General features: G+C 49.2%; 1 protein-coding gene across 1 annotated transcript in view; it reads left to right on the forward strand.

Moving 5' to 3' along the window:
• RABGEF1 (RAB guanine nucleotide exchange factor 1) overlaps positions 1–9,600 on the forward strand; it is a 39,727-nt gene extending 30,127 nt beyond the window's left edge. Inside the window, exons 10-14 of the mRNA XM_063146806.1 lie at positions 1,659–1,740; positions 3,112–3,244; positions 4,366–4,457; positions 5,160–5,416; positions 6,354–9,600. Coding sequence (XP_063002876.1) covers positions 1,659–1,740; positions 3,112–3,244; positions 4,366–4,457; positions 5,160–5,416; positions 6,354–6,752 — 963 coding nt within the window. The 3' untranslated portion in view covers positions 6,753–9,600. The remainder of the gene's footprint in view (positions 1–1,658; positions 1,741–3,111; positions 3,245–4,365; positions 4,458–5,159; positions 5,417–6,353) is intronic.
• Positions 9,601–24,824: the final 15,224 nt, after the last annotated feature.

Consider the following 24,824-nt stretch of genomic DNA (forward strand, 5'->3'; position numbering starts at 1 on the left):
ACACCAGATTGGGAAAGCTCAGCACAGCGGAGCCTGGTGGTCCGCATGTGAGAACTCTAAAGGAGCTCGCCACACTTTGGAGAGCTCCTTTAGAATTCGGACTGGTTCCGACGGAAACCCGGAGCGGATTTCCCGACCCGCTAACATCTGGGCCACCAGCCTCCCCTGGCTGAGCTAGAGACTTCGGAAATGAACCTTGGGGAGCACAAGGCGCCTTTCATGTTAGCAGGAAAAATGGTCTTGTGGGTTTGGGAGTGACTCGAAGGACATCCGCTTGTGAAACAAGAAACGAAACGTGCCGCTTAGAGAGTGAGAAAAGTACCTGTGACTCTCTTGACAGCGTGTTTATCTGGTGAAAGAGTATGCTTTCTTATATCTAAGGCAAAGTGTATACACATACACTCTTTAGTTTTTAATTAAACAAAAGCGTACGAATTTGTCCAGACGGAGCCGCAAGCTGTTGCACCTGAAAGTATCTTAGCAGATTTCCACCCTCTGGTTGGCAAAGATACGTGTGTGTGTGTGTGTATAATCACACATATACACATGCGGAATAATTATATAATAAGTAGAAAGCACCAAGGTTGGAAGAAACAGAAGAAAAAAAATCATAGAATCACAGAATCATAGAATAGCAGAGTTGGAAGGGGCCCACAAGGCCATCGAGTCCAACCCCCTGCTCAATGCAGGAATCCACCCTAACCCATCCCCGACAGAGGGTTGTCCAGCTGCCTCTTGAAGGCCTCTAGTGTGGAAGAGCCCACAACCTCCCTAGGTCACTGGTTCCATTGTCGCACTGCTCTAACAGTCAGGAAGTTTTTCCTGATGTCCAGCTGGAATCTGGCTTCCTTTAACTTGAGCCCGTTATTCCGTGTCCTGCACTCTGGGAGGATCGAGAAGAGATCCTGGCTGTGTGACAACCTTTTAAGTCTTTGAAGAGTGCTCTCATGTCTCTATCAAACGTAAAATGTTACGTTTGAGCTCCTATGGGTCACGTGTGGACGTCAAGCTTATCACGAGATGGCTGTTGGTTGAGCGGAAGGGGGAAAGAGGGGCCCTCCCACCCTGGATTTTTACTTTTTCCTGATCCTTCACATCTGCACTCTCCCCGGAGGCATCCTGAAGAAAACCGCTGGGCCAGGCCTGCCGTTGGTGGTGGGGGCGCAGGGGGAGGTTGGAAACGGGTCGTGTTGCCTCTTCGCGGGAGGCTCTCAGGTTCCCAGGGCGGGGAACATGCAGCTCTCTAGATGTTGTTCGGCTGCAACTCCGATCGTCCCATCAAGCACAGCCAGCGGGGAGGCATGATGGGAGTTGCAGTCCACCGCATCTGTCTGGCCACGCGTCCCCCATCGCTTGCGGGGATTCTTTGATAGGAGCAGGGGGTCTTTGTGGCACCTCGGAGGCCGCCAGCGTTCAGCCGTCGTCGGTGTAAAGGCGTTCCTCTGTTTGGAGCCGGTTCTTCCTCTGAGCATGAGCCGCTGGGGTCAAATGCCCCCATGACTCGCCTCTCTCTGCTGGAAAGGAGAACCCGGGACGAGATGGATTTCTCGGGGATGAACGAGCAAGGCTGCGCGTAGTTAACACGCACGTTCCAGGCTGGATGGGAAAAGCCGGGGCGTTTCCAATCCCCGCATTTCACGGCCGATTCTCTCTTGCAGGAGCTGAGTATCGAGGAACAGTCCGAATACGCCCAGGACTTCTACCAGAACGTGGCCGATAAGCTCCAGTCGCGCTGGAAAGGTAGCTCCTCTTTACGGCCGTCGTCGTTCTTGCGCTCCGTGCGCCTTTCCCGGGTCTAAATGTCTGGTCGTGCTCAGAGAAACCAACCTTTGCCCCCAAAGTGGTCAAAGGCGGCTGGAAGGATTCGGTCTCCAGTTTACAGGCGAGATAAGAACAACAGCACAGGATTGAAACAGAGGCAGGATCCTTCCCTGGTGGCGACCAGCTTGTATTGTGCCGGCCGAAGCCACGAGTTACAGATCAGGGCACCATTCATAAATGGTGTGATATGTCTCCATTTCGTTCTTTGAAATTGGCAGCGTGGCGAGTTTCTACATTCTGGGGGCAGATCAGGTGGGGAGGTGGTGGTGCTGTTGCTTCCCCCCCCCCTTTCCCAGAAGCCTCTCTGAGAAACGTGTTTCTGCATTAAGTGGGCCCGTCTTGGTCTTTATCCACTAGGACTTCTTTCTTTTCTTTTTCCTGAAAGCCTACCCCCCTCCCTGGAACTGGTAGAGTCCGCCCAAGCAGCCAATGGTGTCTCAGATCAAGCGAGGAAGCCAAACATATACAACACCTTGTGTGTGTTTAGCTGCAGAAATGGTCGACTCAGATGACCCAGGGGCTGGAGCATCTCCCCTATGAGGGAAGGTTACATCAGCTGGGGTTGTTCATAATAATAATAATTTGTTTCTTACCCGCCTGTCCACTTGGATTGAGGCGGGGAACAACAGTATTATAAAACACATTAAAAACGGATTAAAACCACAGCATACATGATTAAAACACCCTTAAAACATTCTAAAGTTCCACTGGATAGGCCTGCCGGAAGAGATCAGTCTTTATTGCTTTTTTAAATGCTGAAAGACTGTCGAGTTGACGAATCTCCTCCGGCAGGCCAGCTTGGAAAAAAGGAGGCTGAGGGGAGACATGATAGAGGGGTACAAAGTTACGCATGGTGTGGAGAATGTGGAGAGGGAGGCATTTACTACAAGCCAAAGAGGTCATCCCATGAAGCTGAGTGGTGGGAGATGCAGGACAAAGAAAAGGAAGTACTTCTTCACACAGCGCATAGTTAAACTATGGAACTCATTACCACAAGATGTAGTGAGGGCCACCAATTTGGATGGCTTTAGAAGGGGGTTGGATAAATTCCTGGAGGAGAATGGGTACTAGTCCTGATGGCTATGTGCTACTTCCAGGAGCAGAGGCAGTAAGCCTGTGTGCACCAGTTGCTGGGGAACATGGGTGGGAGGGTGCTGTTGCACCATGTCCTGTTTGTGGGTCCCTGGCCGACGGCTGGTGGGCCACTGTGGGAACAGAGTGCTGGACTAGACGGACCCTCGGTCTGATCCAGCATCACGGCTCTTCTGACGGTCTTGTGTTCCTCTTCAGTGTCTCCGGAAAAAGTGGAGAAAGCGATGGATCAGATTGAGAAGTATCTCATGACGCGGTTGTACAAGTATGTTTTCTGCCCGGAAACCACAGAGGATGAGAAGAAGGATCTTGCGGTTCAGAGGAGGATCAGGTGGGGCTTCAGGAAGGAGGTGGAGGTGGTGGGGAGTCTTCCTGAGAGGTGGCAGAGGGCGCTGGGGATTATGGGAGTTGCAGTCCAGCACATCTGGAAGGCATTGGGTTCGGGAAGTCTGGGTTGTCGTCGTCATTATCATCTATTTCATTTCTATACCGCCCAATAGCTGAAACTCTCTGGGTAGTTTTACCACAGCTCATAAAACAATGAAACCCAACATAAAAATACAGCATAAAAACTTGACGTAGTCAAAACTTAAAAGGATTTTAAACCGCTAAAAACAGTTTCAGGTCTGTTTATGCTTGGAGGCGGATTCCTGCATTGAGCAGGGGGCTGGGCTCGATGGCCTTAGAGGCCCCTTCCAACTCTACGATTCTGTGATTTGGCATAAATGCCCCATCGTATGCCACTAAACGCCATGAAGTGCCTGGACTTCGAGGGTAATGAACTGGCGCTGAAAGGATGACAGTGTGGGCACCAGGCGGGCCCGAGTGGGGAGCTCATTCCGTAGTCGGGGAGGGGGCCACCACTGAGAAGGCCCTCCTGTTGTCGTTGCAACCTTCCTCTGCCCCACCCTCCTGGCTGGAAAGAGCCCTGACTTGACTGCGTGCGACACTTTACCCTTCCACCCTTCGCCCCTTCACCCCTTCAACTCTTAAACCCTTCCCCCCTTCAAATGAGTGCCACGTGCGCATGGCAAAAGGGCTGCTGCCCACGTAGTTTCTTTGTGGGAGGGCAAGTGCCTTACTAAAGCAGCTGTTATCCCGGTGATGTGTGTTGGGGGCAGATTCCAGCTTAGTCTCCGGTTATCGTTTCCTTTTAAGGTTTCTAATCCTCACGGATAAGAAGACAGAATGAACGGGGCCTGGTGAATCTCCGGCTCCAGCCCAGCAGTGGTTAGGTGTGTGGTTTAGCCCCCCCTCCCTCCCACCATTACAAATAGAAGCAGGTGAATTATGCAAACGGATCTAGATTTTGCTCTCCGTTTACAACTGAATTCCGCTTTCCTTGGTGCTGAGTTTTGCTCCCCCGTAAGCAGAAATAGGATATTTCTGACGCAGCCCTTCCAGAGTCCACGACGGTCACCTTACGCTTCCGTCTCCCTCTCCTGCCTGCAGGGCGTTACACTGGGTGACTCCACAGATGCTTTGCGTTCCTGTCAACGAAGAAATCCCCGAAGTCTCCGACGTGGTTGTCAAAGCGATCACAGGTATGCAAAAGGGCCGATGGACCCGCTGCCCTTCAGGGGCGTGGCGTGGCCTGGCTTATTGACTTGGAAACTGGTTGGATTGGGTTGGGTTCGGGTTCTGCCTGGTCCAAGTCATTAATCAGGTTCTTTTGTTTATCAAGATGAAAACAAGCCACTTGTGCAAAAAGATGCCGGTTTGTTGGTAGGAAATGCATGCAAAGAAAGTTAAGTGCCTCTTTCCATTAATCGATCACTCATGACTGGGTGTCTCTTTGGAGTCACCCAGCCTATAGCCGAAGCTCCCTGGGCGGTTCACAAAAACTAAAACCATTCAAAGTGTAAAACAAACAGTATAAAAACATGAGATAAAATACACATTAAAACGAATTAAAACATACCATACATGATTAAAACATCCTGAAAACATTCTAAAATTTCACTGGATAGGCCTGCCGGAATAGATCAGTCTTTATTGCTTTTTTAAATTCTAAAAGACCGTCAAGTTGACGAGTCTCCTCCGGCAGGCCGTTCCACAGTCTGGGAGCAGCAGAAGAGAAGGTCCTCTGGGTAACAGTGGTTAATCTAGTTTTTGCTAGCTGAAGTGGATTCTTCCCAGAGGACCGGAGTGTGCAGGGCAGATTGTACAGCGACCCTGCAAAGGAGAGCCCAGCCGGAAGACGGCGCCCCTCTTTAACCCCTTCTGGGACTGTTCCTTTCTCGCAGACATCATTGAGATGGACTCGAAGCGCGTCCCGCGAGACAAGCTGGCCTGCGTCACCAGCTGCAGCAAGCACATCTTCACCGCCATCCGGACCACCAAGGACGAGCCGGCGTCGGCCGACGACTTCCTGCCCACCCTCATCTACATCGTCCTGAAGGGCAACCCGCCCCGGCTGCAGTCCAACATCCAGTACATCACCCGGTTTTGCAATCCCAGCCGGTTGATGACCGGGGAGGACGGATATTACTTCACAAACCTGGTAAGTACAGCTCTCTCTCTCTCTCTCTCTGTGTCTTTCTGGGCGCATTTGTAGCTGGAGAGGAGCTGCCCCATTTTCCAAACTGTCCCCTCAGTGGTCTGGGAAGCCCCACATTTTCTATGGGGAGATACACGTTGCACGTCTTAGGCTGCCGGAATTGGAGCTGAATTGGCCCCATTGGACACTGTATCCCTGCTTGTGGGTCTTCGGCCTTTGTGGGAGCAGAGTGCTGGGCGAGATGGACCCTCGGTCTAGTCCAGCATCAGGGTTCCTCTGATGTTCTTATGGGTGGGTGATTTACCGTATTTCTTCGATTCTAAGACGCCATCGATTCTAAGGCGCACCCCATTTTTAGAGATGTTTATTTGGGAAAAAAGGGCATCTTAGAATTGAAGAAATACTTCCCTCACCGCCCAGCCAACCTCCTCCCCCCCCTCCGCGCTTTCTTCTAATGGTTGCGTCCTTTTCTTTTTTCCCTCTGTGCGAGAAGAAACCGCCGTTTGCGTGGGAAGAAGTGGGGGGGCATTGAAACAAAGAGTAAACAATATTTTCGGGCAGGGAGAGAGAGGAGAAGACGCAATTAAGGGGCTAAAACGCTTAACTCTCCAGTCCCGCTCTTTACTTGTCTGTGCACCAGGGGACGACGACACGCGAGTAAGGCCCATGGAAATCGATGGGACTTACGAATAAATTTGACTAACAAAAAACCAGGTGCTTACCCTCCCTGCTCCTCCTCGCTCGCATGTCTCGAGGCTGCTGCAGTAGCTTCCTCTTTTCCTCTTACCGCTTCGATTCTAAGACGCCATCGATTCTAAGACGCACTCCATTTTTAGAGCTGTTTATTTAGGGAAAAAATTGCGTCTTAGAATCGAAGAAATACGGTATATGTACCTTGATCTTGTCTCTGGCTACAAGTAACACGACGCCTTTTTTCCAGTGCTGTGCCGTGGCCTTCATCGAGAAGCTGGACGCTCAGTCCCTCAACCTGAGCCAGGAAGACTTTGACCGCTACATGTCCGGCCAGACCTCTCCGAAGAAGCAGGAGACCGAGAGCTGGCCGGCCGACGTGTGCGCGGGCGTCCGGCAGATGTACAGGAACCTGGACCTCCTGTCTCAGCTCAACGAACGGCAGGGGAGGGTGACGAGTGGGGTCAAAAAGCTGGAGCGGGACCTCATCGACTGGACGGACGGCGTCGCGAAGGAAGTCCAAGAGATCGTCGAGAAGTATCCTTTGGAGATCAAGCCGCCAAGCTCGGCTTTGGCGGCCATTGACTCCGAAAACGTGGAGAATGACAAACTGCCACCTCCGTTGCAGCCGCAGGTGTACGCGGGATGATCCCGGCTTTCCGGAGGGGCCTCGTAGGCGTCCCTTCCCTCGGCTTTCTTCCGCTGGGAAGGTGGGTTAAGGGCACAGTCAGATGCGTTTAAAACCGGCACATTTTAAAGGTACTGTTTGCAGGCAGGCACATTTCCTGATATTTATTTTTAGCCAGAGTAGTTTACTATGAGGGCTGTATTTCTGCGTGTCCTTGAACTGAATTTAACTCCTCCCCTTCCCCTTTTTACACAAATTTAATCTAATTTTTAAGGACCATTTTGGTGATATGTATTTTCCCCCTCTTCCCAGGCATGTGCTCGTGTGGATGTGTGTGTTTAAATAATCAGTGGATGCTTTTGGGTGGGTTTTCCTTCCAACGGTCAGCACTTTGCAAAAGGATATCGAGGTGCAGGTAGATCCAGGAAAGGTACTGAATCTCCTTCCTCCCCCCTCCCCCCCCAAAAAGAAGGACCTCTGTTGTAAAGTAAATATTTAAAATTGTAAATAGGTTTGCAACATTGGGCAGTGTCTTACCTGCATGGGCGTCTTTAAGGAATGATCAATGCTCATTTTTATTTTTTTCGCTGTCAGTGGGGCAAGTTCACTGCTGAATCGTTTTCTTCCAGGAATTGGGGGTGCGGAGGAAGTGTTTAAAACACAAAAGCACCACATCATAGGAAAAAAACCTCGCTTCGTCTCCGCTGTCATTCGGCAAAGGGCATCTCCTGACCTAGTTTCTCATCTAAGTACGGCAAAAGAGAGAGAGGAGACGGAAACGCTTCCATCTGCACGGGTTGGACTATACCAGCCGGGTCTGTTCGAAGACGAGCGTGGGAGAGGAGGAACCTGCCTGTTGGTGGGTTGCTGGAGCCTGGAATTGCAGGAGCTCTAAAAGTGAGCAGAACTGGTCCATGGGTGAACCGGCTGTTTGACCCCCGTGGTTAAAAAGTGCTCTCTTCCCCCCCCCCCCCCCCGTCTTGCAAGCTTCTGTTGCAGCGCTGCAAAGCATTTTGGGCTTTGTGGCAAAATGCTACCTTGCGCTGAGGAAATCGGAACCGGGGCGTGTGGAAATCCCTTTTCCTGGCCCACGTTCCTGCCTGTTCTTTATCGGATAGGTGAGCAGGCCTTCTTAAGTTACAGGCTGACAAATAGTAGGTTTGTAAAGGACTCTCTGAGGGGTGCAAACCATGCTCCCCAACTCCCATCATTCCCAGCTGGCATGGCACCCCCATTTCCCCCTCCAGTAACTCATCAGAAGCATCCATATGGCACCCACACTTCCCTCAGCCAATCAGGAGGCAACAATTAGCATACCGGGCGGCGTTCTCTCTCTATGTACGTGCTTTACCCCCTCCGCTGACCCCCGCCTATGCCAATTGCTGCCTCTTGATTGGCTGCTCTGCGGGAGGGACGTGGAGGTGTAATCTAACGGGCAAGCAAAGCTTTTGTAAGGAAGACGGGGCCTTTCCTGTTCTCTAAAGGCTACAAAGTCCGCAAAGGCGTAGTCCGTTATTGGAAGAGAATGCTGCTCCCTGATTGGCTGCCACGCACGTTGGGAGTCGTCGGACTTCTTCCTCTCTCCACACCCGGGCCGGGCCCCAAACGGCGGATTGCGTGCAAAATGGCCGCCGTGCTTCGGAATTCCGCATCGGAAGCTTGCGCAGACCTAACGCGCCGCTGTGAGGGCCCTGCCTCGTTCCCTGTTCCCATAGCCACGTTCACGCAACTGATTGGATCCTTCCCCTTTCGCCGAGGAGACATCCAGACCTCGAGGCTCCGCCGGCCTGATCCGTCAACAAGCTCGGCCGTTCCCCTCCAACCTGGCGTTGTCCAATTGCATCGGACCCTTAACTTCCAGCGTCCCTGATCCTCGGCCGTGTTTGCCATGGCTGATGGGAGTTGGAGCCCAAATCATCCCGAGGGGCGCCAGGTCCGGGGAAAGGCTGAGCTGACGACGTTTCCTGTCGCCTGTGTGAACTTGGCGGAGACGGGGCTGTTTGTAGGCTCTTCCTGTGAGTCGCACGGAAACTCCGTTAGTGAGTCTTTTCGCGAAGGAGAACGTTTACGCTCGTCCCCTCCCTTATTAAGTTTGTCTCGAGTGTCTCTGGCTTCTTTTTTGGGATGCCAAGTCAGCCCGGAGAGGCTTGGTCGTCCAGATTAGCATGAAACCTCACTCAAACGTCAAAGCTCAAGTCAACGGCTACTTGGCCCGGCACTCCATTGTATGATAAGCACTCCTCTCTCGTTACAGCGTTAACCGGTTTTGCACTGCCTCGTGACACTTCTTAAAACACCACTTCAGTTTTCTCTCTCTGATCTAGCCAAGTCCTATTTGTCCATCCGATGATCTTCCGGTGAAACTCTTACATTATTTTGGAATAGGGTTTCCCAGCGCCTCATTCTGGGCTGCATTTTTCAGCGTCGTCGCAAAATTGCACCTCTGCGCCGCCCTGGGTCCGCAGGTGTTTCTTTTAATTTTGCAATCACTCCAGACCAAGACTGGGATCAGTTCTGTGTCCCCTTTGAAAAGCACTCTTGATTTCTTTTGAGCTACATCTTTGGGGTTTCTCAGAAGGTAGGTATTTTATGGCGTTCCCCCTCCAGTTAAACTGAGCAGCTGCAGTGAACAATTCAGTCAGTAGACAACCGAAACTCCATATTTGTTCTCTTCTCTTCTTCGAGGGTTCCATTCTAGATCAAGGCTCCCTTTCTTTCGCCTCTTTCTTCTCTGCGTGACACACTAGGTGCTAATTCTGGTTTCCAGGTACACGTTTTCACTCCTAAAAGATGTATCATAGCTGCTGTTACTAAACCGCTGTCAAATGAAATAAAACCTGTACGACACGACTCCACTGTTAGTCAGCCAGACTCTTGGTTGAAATGATCTTTTGTTACATGGTCGATGCCTGGTGTTTTAACCGTTGGCTGTGTAGAGTTTTTTTGGCTTTGCGCTTGGGAAGGGCCGTGGCTTGAAGTAGCGGGGGGGGGGGGGGGGGGGCTGTATCGTTTTCTTCCATGGTACAGATGAATTTTGGAGCTTTATGTAGAACGGGAGGAGGAACCTCAGGAGCAAGGGGCTAAACCCACCCTCCAGGGCTTCTGGCCGCACGCCCTGGGCAATTTTACTTACTTATTTTTTTAAAATGTAATTACAAATGTAAGATTGCAATTGTTCTCTAGCTGAGGTAGACTAGAAACAAAACGAATAAATGAAGCCGCCCTTTAATCACAAATACGTAAGCGCTCTACGAATGGAAAACCCTCGGCTCAAGTCCTTGGGTTAAAAGTGCTCTGCAGAATTTCCTAGGTTGTTGTTTTTTTGGTTTGGACATATTTAAAGGAACAGAGTTTGAGGCTAAACTTTCACACCTTTTGCCTAAGTTGGCTCCCAGGCGGTTCAAAAAGGCTGGAAGGGAGAATCGTAGAGTTGGTGGTGTCCTCAAACGTCACTGAGTCCATCCTCCAGTCTGCCTGATGCAGGATCCCTGATAGGTTGTTGACGCTACAGCATCCCTGATAGGTTGGCCCTCCACAGTGTACGCAACAATTTTGGGGCGCATCATGGAAAAGATGTGGAAAAGGGGATGCTGAATATAGCATGTGTGGAATAAACAATGTTTTTCAGATGTCACTTTTGGGGGGGAAATTTCTCTCGAGCTCTCAGGCTTGGTCTTCCAACTACATATTATACATCAAAATGTCCTTCATTTGGCCTTCTATGAGAAATGATGTAACTGTGCTCTATTGGTATATAATTGCCAGAGCAAAACATCACCTTTTCTACTGTCAGCAACACTAGCAGTATCTTACAGCTTTTGCATGCACCCTATTTTCACTCCATGTAATACGGTTGGAGATTCAAACGATCAGACATCTTGGAATAGTTCCTTTCAAAATAATGATGTGCACATTATTGCACAGAAATTACCATATTTTCTTCGTTTGGCAACATTAAACAACATTTGAATACATCAACCTAAGGAAAACAAAATTAGCATGTTTTCAGTAAAGATAAACTATCCAGGGAACGTATATCACTGTTTACATTTCTCTTGCTTATGTTTTAGTAACTGGTGTTTTTTTAAACAAGAAAATCTGTTTTGGTTTCTCAGTTTCCAAATCGCGGCATCCTGTTCAAAGAGAACGGATTTGTGTGTGTGCTAATTCAGATGAGTAGATGCAGATGTACAAATCATGGGTCACAGCCAGAGTCCGAGGCGGCTCATTGAAATCAATGGGACTTTAGTTAAACTAATTTAAGTACCATTCATTTCACTGGGTCTGCACTAAATATGATTCAGTTTGCATCCAACCCAATGAACATTATTTATTTATTTATTTAAAATATTTATATCCCGCCCTATATCACTATGATCTCAGGGCGGCATACAGATAAAAACATACAGTATAAAACAATAAATATACACAGTTAAAAGCAAATTAAACCATGATTCAAGTTAAAACAATACATAAAACAAATATACTACATTTACTTTATTCATTTGCATTTATTTACGATCTTTACATACTGCTCCATATCTAAAACAGATTTTCCGAAGCGGTGAACAGAAATAAAATTGCAAAAAGATTTAAAACAGCGTATTAAAATTGTTCATTTTAATACAGTGTATCCATAAAAACGGTGGGTGGTCTAAGGAACACTTCCTGGAATAGAGCTGTTTTCAGGAGGAGCTGGAAGCAAGCCAGTGTTGGTGCCTGACTGACCTCCAGAGGCAGGGAGTTCCATAGGAAGGGGGACACCACACTGAAGACTCGCCTCCTGGTGGGCTCTGAGGACCTCAGTGACCAAGCAAGTTGGCAAGGGAGAAGGCCCTCTCGGGTATCTCGGTCCCAAGTTGTTTAGGGCTTAGTACGCTAGTACCAAAATTTTAAACCTGGCCCAATAGCCAGCAGACAGCCAGTACTCATGTTTTGGACTAAAAAACCCACCATCCACAGTCAGTGGTCGGGGATGATAGAACCTGTCATCAAGACATCTCAACGTCACCACGTTGGGAAAGGCTGAACTAGTGGTTGCTTCAAATAGAGGGTGTTTTCCGCAGGTGGGTAGAACGTAGCTCTCTGGATGTTTTGAACTTCAACTCTAAGCACTCCTGACAGTTGTCTGTTCTGGCAGGGGCTTCTGGGAGTGGGAAACCCTGAACATCTGGAGATCTACTTTCTCCCCACCCCTATGTCAGCCACCCTCTGTAATCCACTCACCACAGGACTGATGGCGCCCTCTTCCTTCTTGCCATTTCAGACGCTTGCAACATCTGTGCACAGGCTTCCGGGCATTGTCTGGTGCAGAGCTTCAAGTTGGCTAGATGAAGGCAAGGCCTTTCTCTCCGTCCCTGGCCAGGAGCTGAAGGAGCGTGTCCTGCACTCCTCCCAGAGTGCAGGACACGGAATAACGGGCTCAAGTTAAAGGAAGCCAGATTCCGGCTGGACATCAGGAAAAACTTCCTGACTGTTAGAGCAGTGCGACAATGGAATCAGTTACCTAGGGAGGTGGTGGGCTCTCCCACACTAGAGGCCTTCAAGAGGCAGCTGGACAACCCTCTGTCAGGGATGCTTTAGGGTGGATTCCTGCGTTGAGCAGGGGGTTGGACTCGATGGCCTTGTAGGCCCCTTCCAACTCTGCTATTCTATGATTCTGTGATTCATGCAAAACACATCTTCCCATTGTGCCACATCTGGATCTGTGCAGGGCTTGACACGGACACGTTCCAGATTGTGGCGGTTGGACTATTAACGGGAGGCCGGCCTTAGGGGAGCATCACGCACGTCCCTTATTGAAACGACGGCATGAGCTTTCGATTTGTGTGTGGGCCTTTTCTGGGCTGGAATCTCCCTGCACCGATTTCCTTTTACACATTCCCAACTGAGCTGTTTATCGCTGGAGGATGTCTCCTTGTATTAATGGCTCTTTGTTATCTTCTTGTGTTCTGCTGGTTTTAGTAATTTTCTAATCTTGGCTCGTGTGTGTGCTTTCGCTTTTTTGTTTTATTTTGTTACACATCTCATTTTTCTTCGCCGCCTTGCTCCTCTTAAAGGAGAGGCAAAACGCGCACGCACTGAAGAAAATAAATGGGACTTTCTCACGGCAAGGAGAGTTACGCAAGTGAGCATGTCCTGTTCCAAAAGATGAGCGTGGTGCCATGAAGTGGGCACCGCGAACATTTGTTGACAAAGCATGGCCCTATAGATGAAATGCAATTATTATTATTTTGCGCAAGTGAGGTTGATTCTTTCTGTGCTAAGTCTTTCTCAAGATCAGCAGGGAGTGCCTGGAAACGCTTCATTTTCATACACTGTCACAAATGCTTTTTCCTTTCCTCTATCATAGAGTAAGTGGTGGGAGACATGACGGCGGATTGCAACACCCATCATCCTTCACTATTGGCTATGTGGGCTAGGGCTGATGTGTGTGGCCCTCCAACATGTAGTTGGCAATGAGTTTTCATAGAATCATAGAATAGTAGAGTTGGAAGGGACGTCTAAGGCCATCTAGTCCAACCCTCTGCTCAATGCAGGAATCCACCTTCAAGCATCCCTGACAGATGGTTGTCCAGCTGCCTCTTGAAGGCCTCTAAGGTGGGAGAGCCCACAACCTCCTTAGGTAACTGGCTCCATTGTCGTACTGCTCTAACAGTCAGGAAGTTTTTCCTGATGTCCAGCCGGAAACTGGCTTCCTGTAACTCTAACCCATTATTCCATGTCCTGTACTCTGGGGATGATCGAGAAGAGGTCCTGGCCCTCCTCTGTGTGACAACCTCTCAAGTCCTTGAAGAGTGCTCTCATGTCTCCCCTCAGCCTTCTCTTCTCCAGGCTAAACATGCCCAGTTCTTCCACTCTCTCCTCACAGGGCTTTGTTTCCAGACCCCTGATCATCCTTTGAGATAGAGGTGACACAGTGCTTGGACCCGACCAGTTAACCTTCCTTCCCTTCCTGCAGCCGCTGCTCTGCTCACCTGTTCTCTGAACTTACCTCCCGCGTCTGTGGTCAAAGATCAAGATGCCGAGGGCTGCAGCGTCCTCCTCCCCAGCAGGAGAATTCTTAGGTTGGCCTGCTGAGTCCGTGGAAACCTTTCCTGGCGCTCATCTATGTGACTGATCTCTTTTTCATCTCGCTCTCCCTCTTTGATGATTAAATATTCATGGCAGTTAAATATTCATGCACTGTTTGGGTTGGGATTTTAAAATTTGTCTATTAGAGGACAAGCGAAGCCTTTGATCATGGGCGGCTTTTGCCTGCTGTCCACGTTTCCTGGAACCTCCAGATTAAAACCATTTTTAAAAACCGGGATTTCCATTAGGGCTGTGCACCGATTCGGCTCTGGATCTGAATTCCGAGCCGAAGTGGGCCAGCTCTGGGCCAATTCCAAAGCGATTCGGCCTGATTTGGACCCTCTAAAGTGTGAACCCCATGTTCCTTACTTTGTACACAAAGCTACATTTTCAGAACTTGAAGCAACAAATGGGTATTGCATAAATATACAGACATCATCACCAGTAATGTAATGGAAACTAGAGCTGTGCATAGATCCCTCCTTGCTTCGGAGCTTCCGGATAGACCCCCAACCTACCTCGGCCCGAATCGGATCCACTTTGGATCCAAAGCAAAATTCAGATGTCTGAATTATTTGGACACCTGATGGGCTTGTGAGCCACCTGCCCCTTACCTGGACCCGTGGTGAGCGCCCGCGCCTCTTCAAGGGAGTCGAAAGGAGGGTTGTTTCGTTTCGTTTATTTGCCCTGGTAAGAAAATCTATTAAAGTAACGATGAGAAAACATGGGAGAGTTCCAAGCGGAAGGTGTTGTTATCTAGGCTCCCCTAGTTTCCATTTCGTGAACGAAGCTGGGCCAAAAGGCACAGTGAAAACCTCTTCGGGAAGCACTTAAGACGCCTCGTTGCTCCTGCTCTGAGATTTACTTTCGGGAGGCTTGGAGAAAGGGAGCGGGACCCTAACCCAGGATGTTTGAGGATTCTGGTCTTGTAGTCCTGATGGCTATGTGCCACCTGCTGAAAACACACGCACACACAATCCCAGTGGCTCTCCTAGCGGGAGACTCGCTCCTTTTGCCGCTCTTGCCGGGGAACTCTGCAGCCTGTGGGAAAAATCAACGCAACCGAGAACTCCACAGAGCGCGCCACACAGCACATAAAATGGTTGTGCAGGAACTCTTCTCTGCACAGCGTGGATATTCAGCATGGAGTGATTCCCTCCCCCCCAAAAAACACCCCTCCGCTGAGGGGTGGGGACTTCCCTCCAGACAACACATTTCTCAACGGTGGTGTAAAAACTCCACCGTGGAGTTCTAAAACCGCTGTTGAAAAATGTGTTGTCTGAACGGAGCCGCTGTCTTCCTTCTCTTTCTCAGCTGTCCGCCCTGCCTGGAAAGGCCAGGAGATGCCACAGTCTATGAATTTCGTTGCTTCTCCCCACGAGTCCGCTTGGCTGATTCCTCCACCCCGCTCCCGCTAATAACAGTATTTTATAATCATCTTAAAAATGATGAGCTGCGGATGCAAAACAGTTTTTAATTAAAAGAATCCTGTTCTAATAATGACGACTCGCTACTGCCGGCTGGAAGCATCGCGGCACGCAAGCTGTCGCCCTCGGCGCCGCCGAGGGATAATTGCACAGCGCTTCGCACATGACTTTGGAACTCGGCGGGCGTCCGCACGGACTTCGGGAGGGACGAATGCGCAGCGCAGGCGGGTAGGCGGAATAGGGGCCTGTCTTCGTGCTCAGGTCCTGTGTGTCACCGTTGCAGATTTCGCAGGACAAGGGAAGTTTTCGGTATGGACGTGTGTAACGAGGGTGGTTCTAGCAAAGTTTCAAGATCTCCAGTCCCAGGCCAAACAAAGCCCTATGAAGAGAGACTGAAAGAACTGGGCATGTTTAGCCTGGAGAAGAGAAGATTGAGGGGAAACATGAGAGCACTCTTCAAATACTTAAAAGGTTGTCACACAGAGGAGGGCCGGGATCTCTTCTCAATCATCACAGAGTGCAGGACACGGAATAACGGGCTCAAGTTACAGGAAGCCAGATTCCAGCTGGACATCAGGAAAAACTTCCTGACTGTTAGAGCAGTACGACAATGGAACCTGTGACCTAGGGAGGTTGTGGGCTGTCCCACCCTAGAGGCCTTCCAGAGGCAGCTGGACAACCCTCTGTCAGGGATGCTTTAGGGTGGATTCCTGCATTGAGCAGGGGGTTGGACTTGATGGCCTTGTAGGCCCCTTCCAACTCTGCGATTCTATGATTCTAAGGCCGTGTTCTGTGAGCAGAATGGGAAACAGGCAAAATATTATGTCTATGCTTCACTTCTTGGGGCCTTTTCAGCTGCCTCCACTAAACCAGCCTTAAAACTATCTGGGTCTCAGATCTCTACTTGAGATATTAAACTTTTAATAAAGGAGCTTCTTAACTGGAAAATAAAAATCTGAATGGATGCACACAGAACGCAAGTGAACACACATGAGCAACAGGGTAATAAAAAAACCAGGGATAAATGCATCCAGCCGACTGAACGAGACTGCGTCCTGCTTTTACTCCGGTCCCTTTCCCAAGCCATACCTTCCTGTTACAAAACCGCGTCCCTCCCTCCCGTTGCCTTTTGGGGTGGCTGGATCCCGAATGGGCAATTGTAACCCGTCCAGTTGTCCAACCACTTGCTCTTCCTGGAGATGGGTCTGTTGGTATGGATCAGATTCCGGCAGGTTTTGGACCCTCCTTGGGGGGCGTGCCTCCGGGGACCATCACGAGGAGCGCCCGCGCATCAGAGCTCCACCACGGCTTTCCTGTTCCTGCCTTTTGCTCTCTCTGTCCTCGGTGGCATCCTTTGTTGGTTCGAAGGCCCTGTGCTGAGACTCAAACCTCTGCAGAGGGCAGTAAAGGCCAAGGCATTGCCAGCTGAGCTGCTAGAGGGAAGAGGAGTGTCTGTGGCCTGGCAGGCCCTGATATTCCCAAAGACGGTGTCTTCCTCATTAAACCACCCAGCCCCTGGGGGGGCCCTTTTGTCACCCTCCCGGCAAGGCCTAACTGCCTGTAATCCAATTAACACAGCGAGGGTTGCAAGCCGCTTCGTAACTTGGCTCAGGGGAAGCGGCCAGCTCCCGTAAAATCCTAGAATAGCAGAGTTAGAAGGGGCCTAGAAGGCCATCGAGTCCAACCCCCTGCTCAATGCAGGAATCCACCCTAAAGCATCCCTGACAGATGGTTGTCCAGCTGCCTCTTGAAGGCCTCTAGTGTGGGAGAGCCCACAACCTCCCTAGGTGACTGGTTCCATTGTCGTACTGCTTTAACCGGACATTTTTCCTGATGTCCAGCCGGAATCTGGCTTCCTTTAACTTGAGCCTGTTATTCCGTGTCCTGCACTCTGGGAGGATCGAGAAGAGATCCTGGCCCTTCTCTATACTTAAACCTTTTAAGTATTTGAAAACTGCTATCATGTCTCCCCTCCATCTTCTCTTCTCCAGGCTAAACATGCCCAGTTCTCTCAGTCTCTCTTCATGGGGCTTTGTTTCCAGACCCCTGATCATCCTGGTTGCCTTCCTCTGAACACGCTCCAGCTTGTCTGCGTCCTTCTTGAAGTGTGGTGCCCAGAACTGGACGCAATACTCAAGATGAGGCCTAACCAGGGCTGAATAGAGCTTGAAGGCTACTCCAGAAGGATACCGCAGTCAATGGTATCAAAAGCCGCAGAGAGGTCCGGAAGAACCGGCAGGGTCATGCTCCCCTTGTCTCTCTCTCTGTCTTGGCAAAGATCATCCCACGGGGCGACCACCGAAACAGAGGGAAATGATATTGTTGTAGATCACAAGCTGAATATGAGCCAATAGTGCAATATGGCTGCAAGAAAGGCAAATGCTATTTTGGGCTGCATTAATAGAAGTATAGCTTCCAAATCGCGTGAGGTACTGGTTCCTCTCTATTCAGCCCTGGTTAGGCCACATCTTATTGCGTCCAGTTCTGGGCTCCACAATTCAAGAAGGACACAGACAAGCTGGAGCGTGTTCAGAGGAGGGCAACCAGGATGATCAGGGGTCTGGAAACAAAGCCCTATGAAGAGAGACTGAAAGAACTGGGCATGTTTAGCCTGGAGAAGAGAAGATTGAGGGGAGACATGAGAGCACTTTTCAAATACTTAAAAGGTTGTCACACAGAGGAGGGCCAGGATCTCTTCTCGATCCTGCCAGAGTGCAGGACACGGAATAATGGACTCAAGTTAAAGGAAGCCAGATTCCAGCTGGACATCAGGAAAAACTTCCTGACTGTTAGAGCAGTACGACAATGGAACCAGTGACCTAGGGAGGTGGTGGGCTCTCCCACACTAGAGGCATTCAAGAGGCAGCTGGACAACCCTCTGTCAGGGATGCTGTAGGGTGGATTCCTGCATTGAGCAGGTGGTTAGACTCTATGGCCTTGTAGGCCCCTTCCAACTCTACTAGTCTATGATTCTATGATATAAATTTGGAGCATTTCTTTCCAGAGGGGAAGATCTGGAGGAAAAGAGTATCCATAGCTACGAGTCCTGATGGCTGAGTGCTCCCTCCAGTATTAGAAACAGTAAGCCTATATACCCCAGTTGCTGGGGAACATGGGTGGGAGGGTGCTGTTGCACTCATGCCTTACGTGTGGGTCCCTGGTCAACAGCTGTTTGGCCACCGTGTGAACAGAGTGCTGGGCTAAATGGACCCTTGGTCTGATCCAGCATCAAGGCACCTTTTACGTTCTTATCTCTGCACTTAATTGCCTCCAGCATGACATCAGTGAGGCAATGCGAACGGTTGTGCGGGGGTGGCGGGTGTCCCCTAAAATATGCAGCAGTTCATCCCTCCGTTCCAAAGAGCCGTAGGAGGAGATACAGACAAACGCACAAGATGGTTTTTAAAATCCTCGTATGGTGACAGACGGACACAAAGAGAGTTTGCTCTGGGGCAGGTAATTGGATGTGTAGGCTCTTGGCAAACGAGGCGAAAATCTTAATTAAAGAAAGAAAGGAAGCAACCCTCTCCGGCCAAGGTCCCTCAAATGGCGAACCTGTTCAGCTCCTCCAAAGAACGGTATTCTGACGGATTACTCTTTCTCTAAGGCGGCCGTGTGCCGTCCAGATGGGCCAAGCAACCACTTCCATCAGGGTCGTGATGACCAGGGGATTATGGGAGTTGTAGTCGAATAGCCAGTGGAAGTTGTAGCCCAGTGGCCACACTGGCTAGGAAGGATAGGAATGTGTGGCCCAATGCCCTAATGGCCGATGGGGATTGTAGTCCAATGAGTGTTGTAGCCCAATGGCCATTGCGGATGGGGATGATGGAAGTTGTGCTCCAATGGCCAGTGGGGGTTGTAGTCCAATGAGAGTTGTAGCCCAATGGCCATTGCAGATGGGGATGATGGAGGTTGTGCTCCAGTTGCCAGTGGGGGTTGTAGTCTATTGAAGGTTGTAGCCCAATGGCTATTGGTGTGTGGGAATGATGGGAGTTGTGTTCCAATAGGAGTTGTAGTCCACTGGGCTGATGGGAGTTGTAGTCCAATGACTATACTGCCTGGGGATGATGGGTGTTGTAGTCCACCATGCCTGGAGGGCTCCCAGTGTGGGGAAGAGGGCTCTTATTTATTTATTTATTTAGAATATTTATATACTGCTCCTCATTGAAAAAATTTCGGAGCGGTGTACAAGGTAAAATGAAAATAAAAACAATAAAACAGTTAAAACAAAATTTAAAAAGAAGCAAAAAACAATAACACAGAAATCCAAGGCTGCATGTTAAAGAAAGGCTTCTTGGAATAAAGATGTTTTCAGGAGGCGCCGGAAGGAGTACAAGGTTGGCGCCTGCCTGACCTCCAGAGGCAGGGAGTTCCACAGGAGGGGGGCCACCACGCTGAAGGCTCTTCCCCTGGTGGATTCCAATCGGAGGATGGATCTAGGTGGAACCACCAGGAGCAGGCCCTCGGATGACCTCAGTGACCGGGCAGGTTGATAGGGGAGAAGGCGCTCTCTCTCTCAGGTATCCTGGTCCCAAGTTGTTTAGGGCTTTGTACACAAGTACAAGAACCTTACACCTGGCCCGGTAGCGAATAGGCAGCCAGGGCAGTTCCCTCAGCAGAGGAGTTCCATGCTGGAAAGGGGCCGCTCCAGACAACAGCCGAGCTGCAGCATTCTGCACAAGCTCCAGCTTCCGGGGCAGCTTCAAGGGCAGCCCCACATAGAGCGCATTGCAGTAATCCAATCTTGAGGTTACTCTTAGGAAGGGTCCAGCCAGCCAGCCAGCGCCTCCTCGCCTAGAGGCCAGCTTTGCATTGGCGGACGCCAGTTGCCGACCCCACTTTGCCCAGACTCCGCTTTGCCTGCAACTGTTCCCCCCCCACAACTGCTCCACCTCCCACCATGAAAGCAGCTGCTGCCAAATGAAGAGGCTTTAGGTATCTCCTGATGAAGAATGGGACCCCCCCCCCCCACTTTTTGCAGGAAAGGAGATCCTGCTGGTTAAAAGAACACCAAATAGAATTACAAATAAAATTCACCCAGCATTCTCCCCCCCCACCCCCCGGCCCTCCACTTTGCATGTTGAGAACAGAACAAGTGTTTCACTGCCTTTCAGGAAGGTTTGCGAGTCCTCAGTGTTTTTTTAAAAAAATTATTACTATTTTCACTGGACTAATGACTTTTTACACTCCAGGTAAAATTGCGACAAGACACGACCCCCCCCCCCAAGCTCGTTCCGACAAATCCTTTGCCGCGATTACTGGAGCAGAAAGAAACGCGCTGCTCCGTGCCTCTGGCGCCGAGAAGACGTGAGAGCGGGTGGTGGGGAAAGAATGGCCCAGATACGGCAGTGGCGGGGTGTGTGTGTGTGAGACACATGGGCCTGGGTAACCAGCAGGTCTCTAGCTACCTCGCTCCATCCGCCAGGCCACCCCCCCCCATCCCCGCCTGTGATTTGGGATTTCCTCCTGGTACAAGAAGCAATTTTATCCATGAACGCCTTTTGCCTAATCCTCCTCTTCCTTTGGAACAGGAAGAGGATCTTGGTTTAGGCCCAGGTGTCCCCCCCCCACACAAAAAAAGTGTCTAGGGGGGTTTGCTTTTCAGAGCGGGAGGAGGGATGTTGGTCACGAACCCCCCCCCTGTCTGTCCCGTCCCCCCTTGATTCCAGAAGTGAATCATTTCTGGGCAGCCTCCCATCCAGGTCCAGACCAGGTCACTGCATCAATACTACCCACATTAGGTCCGTGTGGTGCAGGTCGGGCCAAACCCGGGGCGCAAAGTCCACGGCCCTACGGCCAAGGAGTCCCCCAAATGACCACCCAGAGTACGGCAGGTGAGGAGGTGCACAGCCAAACAGGCCTAGTCTCAGTACCTGAGTTGTCACGGGCTCAGCTCAGCTTGCTTTCTAAAAACAAGCACTGTATAGTGTGGGGTGGCCAGCCGGCCAGGCATGTTCATGCACAGAGATGCTCATTTTATTATTTTTACTGCAAAACTACATCACTCTTTGCTACGACAGAATAATCCTTATTTCCAAAGAAATGCATTTAGCATCAGGGGAAGGAGCAGCAAATTCAGTTTTATTCCTGCAGTGTTGATGGTTCAAGGACATTTTACTGTGGCAAATTGCACACGTACGGTCTTCTTCTTCTTCTTCTTCTTCTTCTTCTTCTTCTTCTTCTTCTTCTTCTTCTTCTTCTTCTTCTTCTTCTTCTTCTTCTTCTTCTTCTTCTTCGATTGCTTTTGTTTGCTTTTGATTGCTTTTGTTCTTTCTCAAAAAGGCAAGGAGGGACATGAGGATAAGAAAGAAAGAATTGGTGAATGGATTTTTTATTTCTCACTTCATATCCCGGGGCTCTCTTGAGCAGAAGTGGCAACCCAGTGACCTAGAATATATGTGTACAGGGAAGCAGAGGGGGGGCGGGGGAGAGGAGGAGGAAAAAGCTCTGTGTAATGGGGCGGAGAAAGAGGAATGGGGACTGAGGCTCAGTTACCAGATTACAAGTTTGCCTTGTAGAACTGTGGAGGTGGGAGCTGAAGAACATAGAATCATAGACTAGTAGAGTTGGAAGGGGCATATAAGGCCATCGAGTCCAACCCCCTGCTCAATGCAGGAATCCACCCTAAAGCATCCCTGACAGAGGGTTGTCCAGCTGCCTCTTGAAGGCCTCTAGTGTGGGAGAGCCCACAACCTCCCTAGGGAACTGGTTCCATTGTCGTACTGCTCTAACAGTCAGGAAGTTTTTCCTGATGTTCAGCCGGAATCTGACTTCCTGTAACTTGAGCCCCTTATTCCGTGTCCTGCACTCTGGGAGGATCGAGAAGAGATCCTGGCCCTCCTCTGTGTGACAACCTTTCAAGTATTTGAAGAGTGCTCTCATGTCTCCCCTCAATCTTCTCTTCTCCAGGCTAAACATGCCCAGTTCTTTCAGTCTCTCTTCACAGGGCTTTGTTTCCAGTCCCCTGATCATCCTGGTTGCCCTCCTCTGAGCATAATATAAATAACTTTAGAAGAGCCCTGATGTTGGATCAGACCAAGGGTCCATCTAGTCCAGCACTCTGTTCCCACAGTGGCCAACCAGCTGTCCACCAGGAACCCACAAGCAGGACACAAGTGCAAGAGCACCCTCCCACCCATGTTCCCCAGCAACTGGTGAATATAGGCTTACTGCCTCGGATACTGGAAGTAGCATGTAGCCATCAGGGCTAGTAGCCATATATAGCCTTCTCCAGGAATTTCTCCAAGCCCCTTTTTAAAGCCATCCAAATTGGTGACCATCACTACATCTTGTGGAAGTGAGTTCCATAGTTAAACTCTGTGCTGTGTGAAGAACACCTTCCTGAATCTTCCACCAATCAGTTTCATGGGGTGATCCACGTTCTCCACACCAGACAGAATTTTGTACACCTCTATCAGGTCTCCCCTTGGCCTCCTTTTCTTCTAAGCTGTTGTAACCTTCTGTGCAAGTCTCACTTAAATGTTTCTTAAAGGGTGCACTCTTAAATCGTTTCCCAGATGTCCTTCTCCTGTTCTCATAGTTTCACTCTTTCCCCTCTCCACTGATTTTTTATGGTTACCTGGTGCATTACTGGTAGTAAGAGCTTGAAGCTGCTGGGGAACATGGGTGGGAGAGTGCTATTGCACCATGTCCTGCTTGTTCATCACTGGCCGATGGCTGGTTGGCCACTGTGTGAACAGAGTGCTGGACTAGATGGACCCTTGGTGTGATCCAGCATCAGGACGCTTCTGATGTTCTTAACTTTTAGAAGCTAATCTATTCCTCAATACATAAGCGCATGTTCTAAAAAGGAGGACATTCCCCCCACCCCCATCAGAAGAGTTGTTTTATTTATAAGCAAATTTATGCAGATTTAATCAATTAACCATGCATTCGAATCCATCCAATTAATTGACTGGGTTTTATTGAATCGGCTGACAGCCTTAAAAAGCCAGAAAGCAGCCCATTAGCACAGCCGCGCAGGAGGGATTAAGGTACTTTGTCAATTCAAGTGAAACTTCCTTGGCAGCAGCAATCCACAGCATAAGTGGGCTGCTAAAAAAGTAATGTCTTGACTCCCTTCTGGAGAACTTGAAGTGAGAAGGTTGGGTGAAGGTGCCTCAGGAAGGCGCCAGCAGGGAGAAGGCCCTGCATAGTAGCCGGAAGATAGGTGGATAGGTGTCCTGTGCACCTGGAACAGGGCCTTTGTATTTTGTTCATGACCTCGAGAGATGGGAGAGTGTTGTACGTAGGAAGAGACCAGCTGGATTGGATCAAAGGCCCATTGCAACATGTGCAAAGTCATGTAAATGTTTGTAAGAGTTCGTCCAGGTGAGCTAGTTAAGGGGATGTTGTTGTGTGAGCGAGGAGACTTCTAAGGGGTTTACAAGGACAGTTTAACAGTCATATAGGGCTTCAGCTAATGTACATCTATTTAGAGATGTAAAATTTCCAGAATTTTTGAAGCCATGGAAAAAAATCCGTTCCCCCCTCCCGGGTTTTTTTTTGGGGGGGGGGATGGAAATTTTCGGAAAAACTGAAATAATGCAATATTAGCACTTTTTACAGATTGAAAGTCACTTTGTTATTTAAGTAACATAAAATGTAATAATGTCCAAGTTGGTTTGGCATAAAATTATTACATTTGGTGTATTTAAAGTACAGTGCATTCAAACCATTATTACAAATTTAATTTACTATTTTACTTTTTTTAGATAACAAATGGAGCTACAAGCTCCTGAACGTTTAGGAACCTCTTTGGTTTTGCCAGTTTATGAGGAGCAGGCCAAATATATATATATATAATCAATTAAAAACAACAACAACAGAAGAAACCATCAACATTAGTAACAAAGAAAATTATTTATGTCTCTGCTAGTCCTCCAGTGTCAAGACATAAAGCCCCCATTCCCATAAAAAGAACTGAGAAAAAAGGGGGAATCAAGATTCAATGAATATGCATGAAATTTAATCAGATTTATTTTCTCACGATTAGTTTCAGTCTCTGCTTCCATGGCAGTGCTGCCCCCTAGAGGCAGAAATGCATCTTGCTCTTGCCTTTGAGAGTTGTAGTCTCAGTTTGCAACCTAGGACTTGCTTGTCCTTGGTGCACAGACATTGTAATAATCTGATACTGTCCAGTTTTTAGAAATCATTTGGAGAAGTAAATATCTGAACACCTTGTCTTAAACGTTTTATTCATCATGCTAAAATAAAACATCCCATAATCATTTTTTTTCTTTATTTTTTTTTTCAATTTTTCGGGGAAAAAACCAAAAGAAGCTTTGGAAAAAAAAATTTGGGAAAAAACCACGTCCCCCCCCCCCCCCGAATTTTCGCAGTTTTTTTTCCGGGCCTTCTCATCTCTACATCAAGTGAGAGTAGTTTGGGGTGATGGGTTTAGAAGGGGTGGGTAGGTTAGGGTTATGTATAAAACGATTAAATAATAACCTCTACATACCTTGATAGTAATGTTGTTTTATTATTTCTGGAATTCCACATGTGAGTTTGATTTGTCAACGCCACCAAAGAGGGGAACCTCCACCTTCCTGTTTTCCTGTTCCCGTGCCTTACATAAGTTGAAGGAAACCCA

Source organism: Elgaria multicarinata, chromosome 22, assembly GCF_023053635.1.
Source record: "Elgaria multicarinata webbii isolate HBS135686 ecotype San Diego chromosome 22, rElgMul1.1.pri, whole genome shotgun sequence".
Classification (NCBI taxonomy): domain Eukaryota; kingdom Metazoa; phylum Chordata; class Lepidosauria; order Squamata; family Anguidae; genus Elgaria; species Elgaria multicarinata.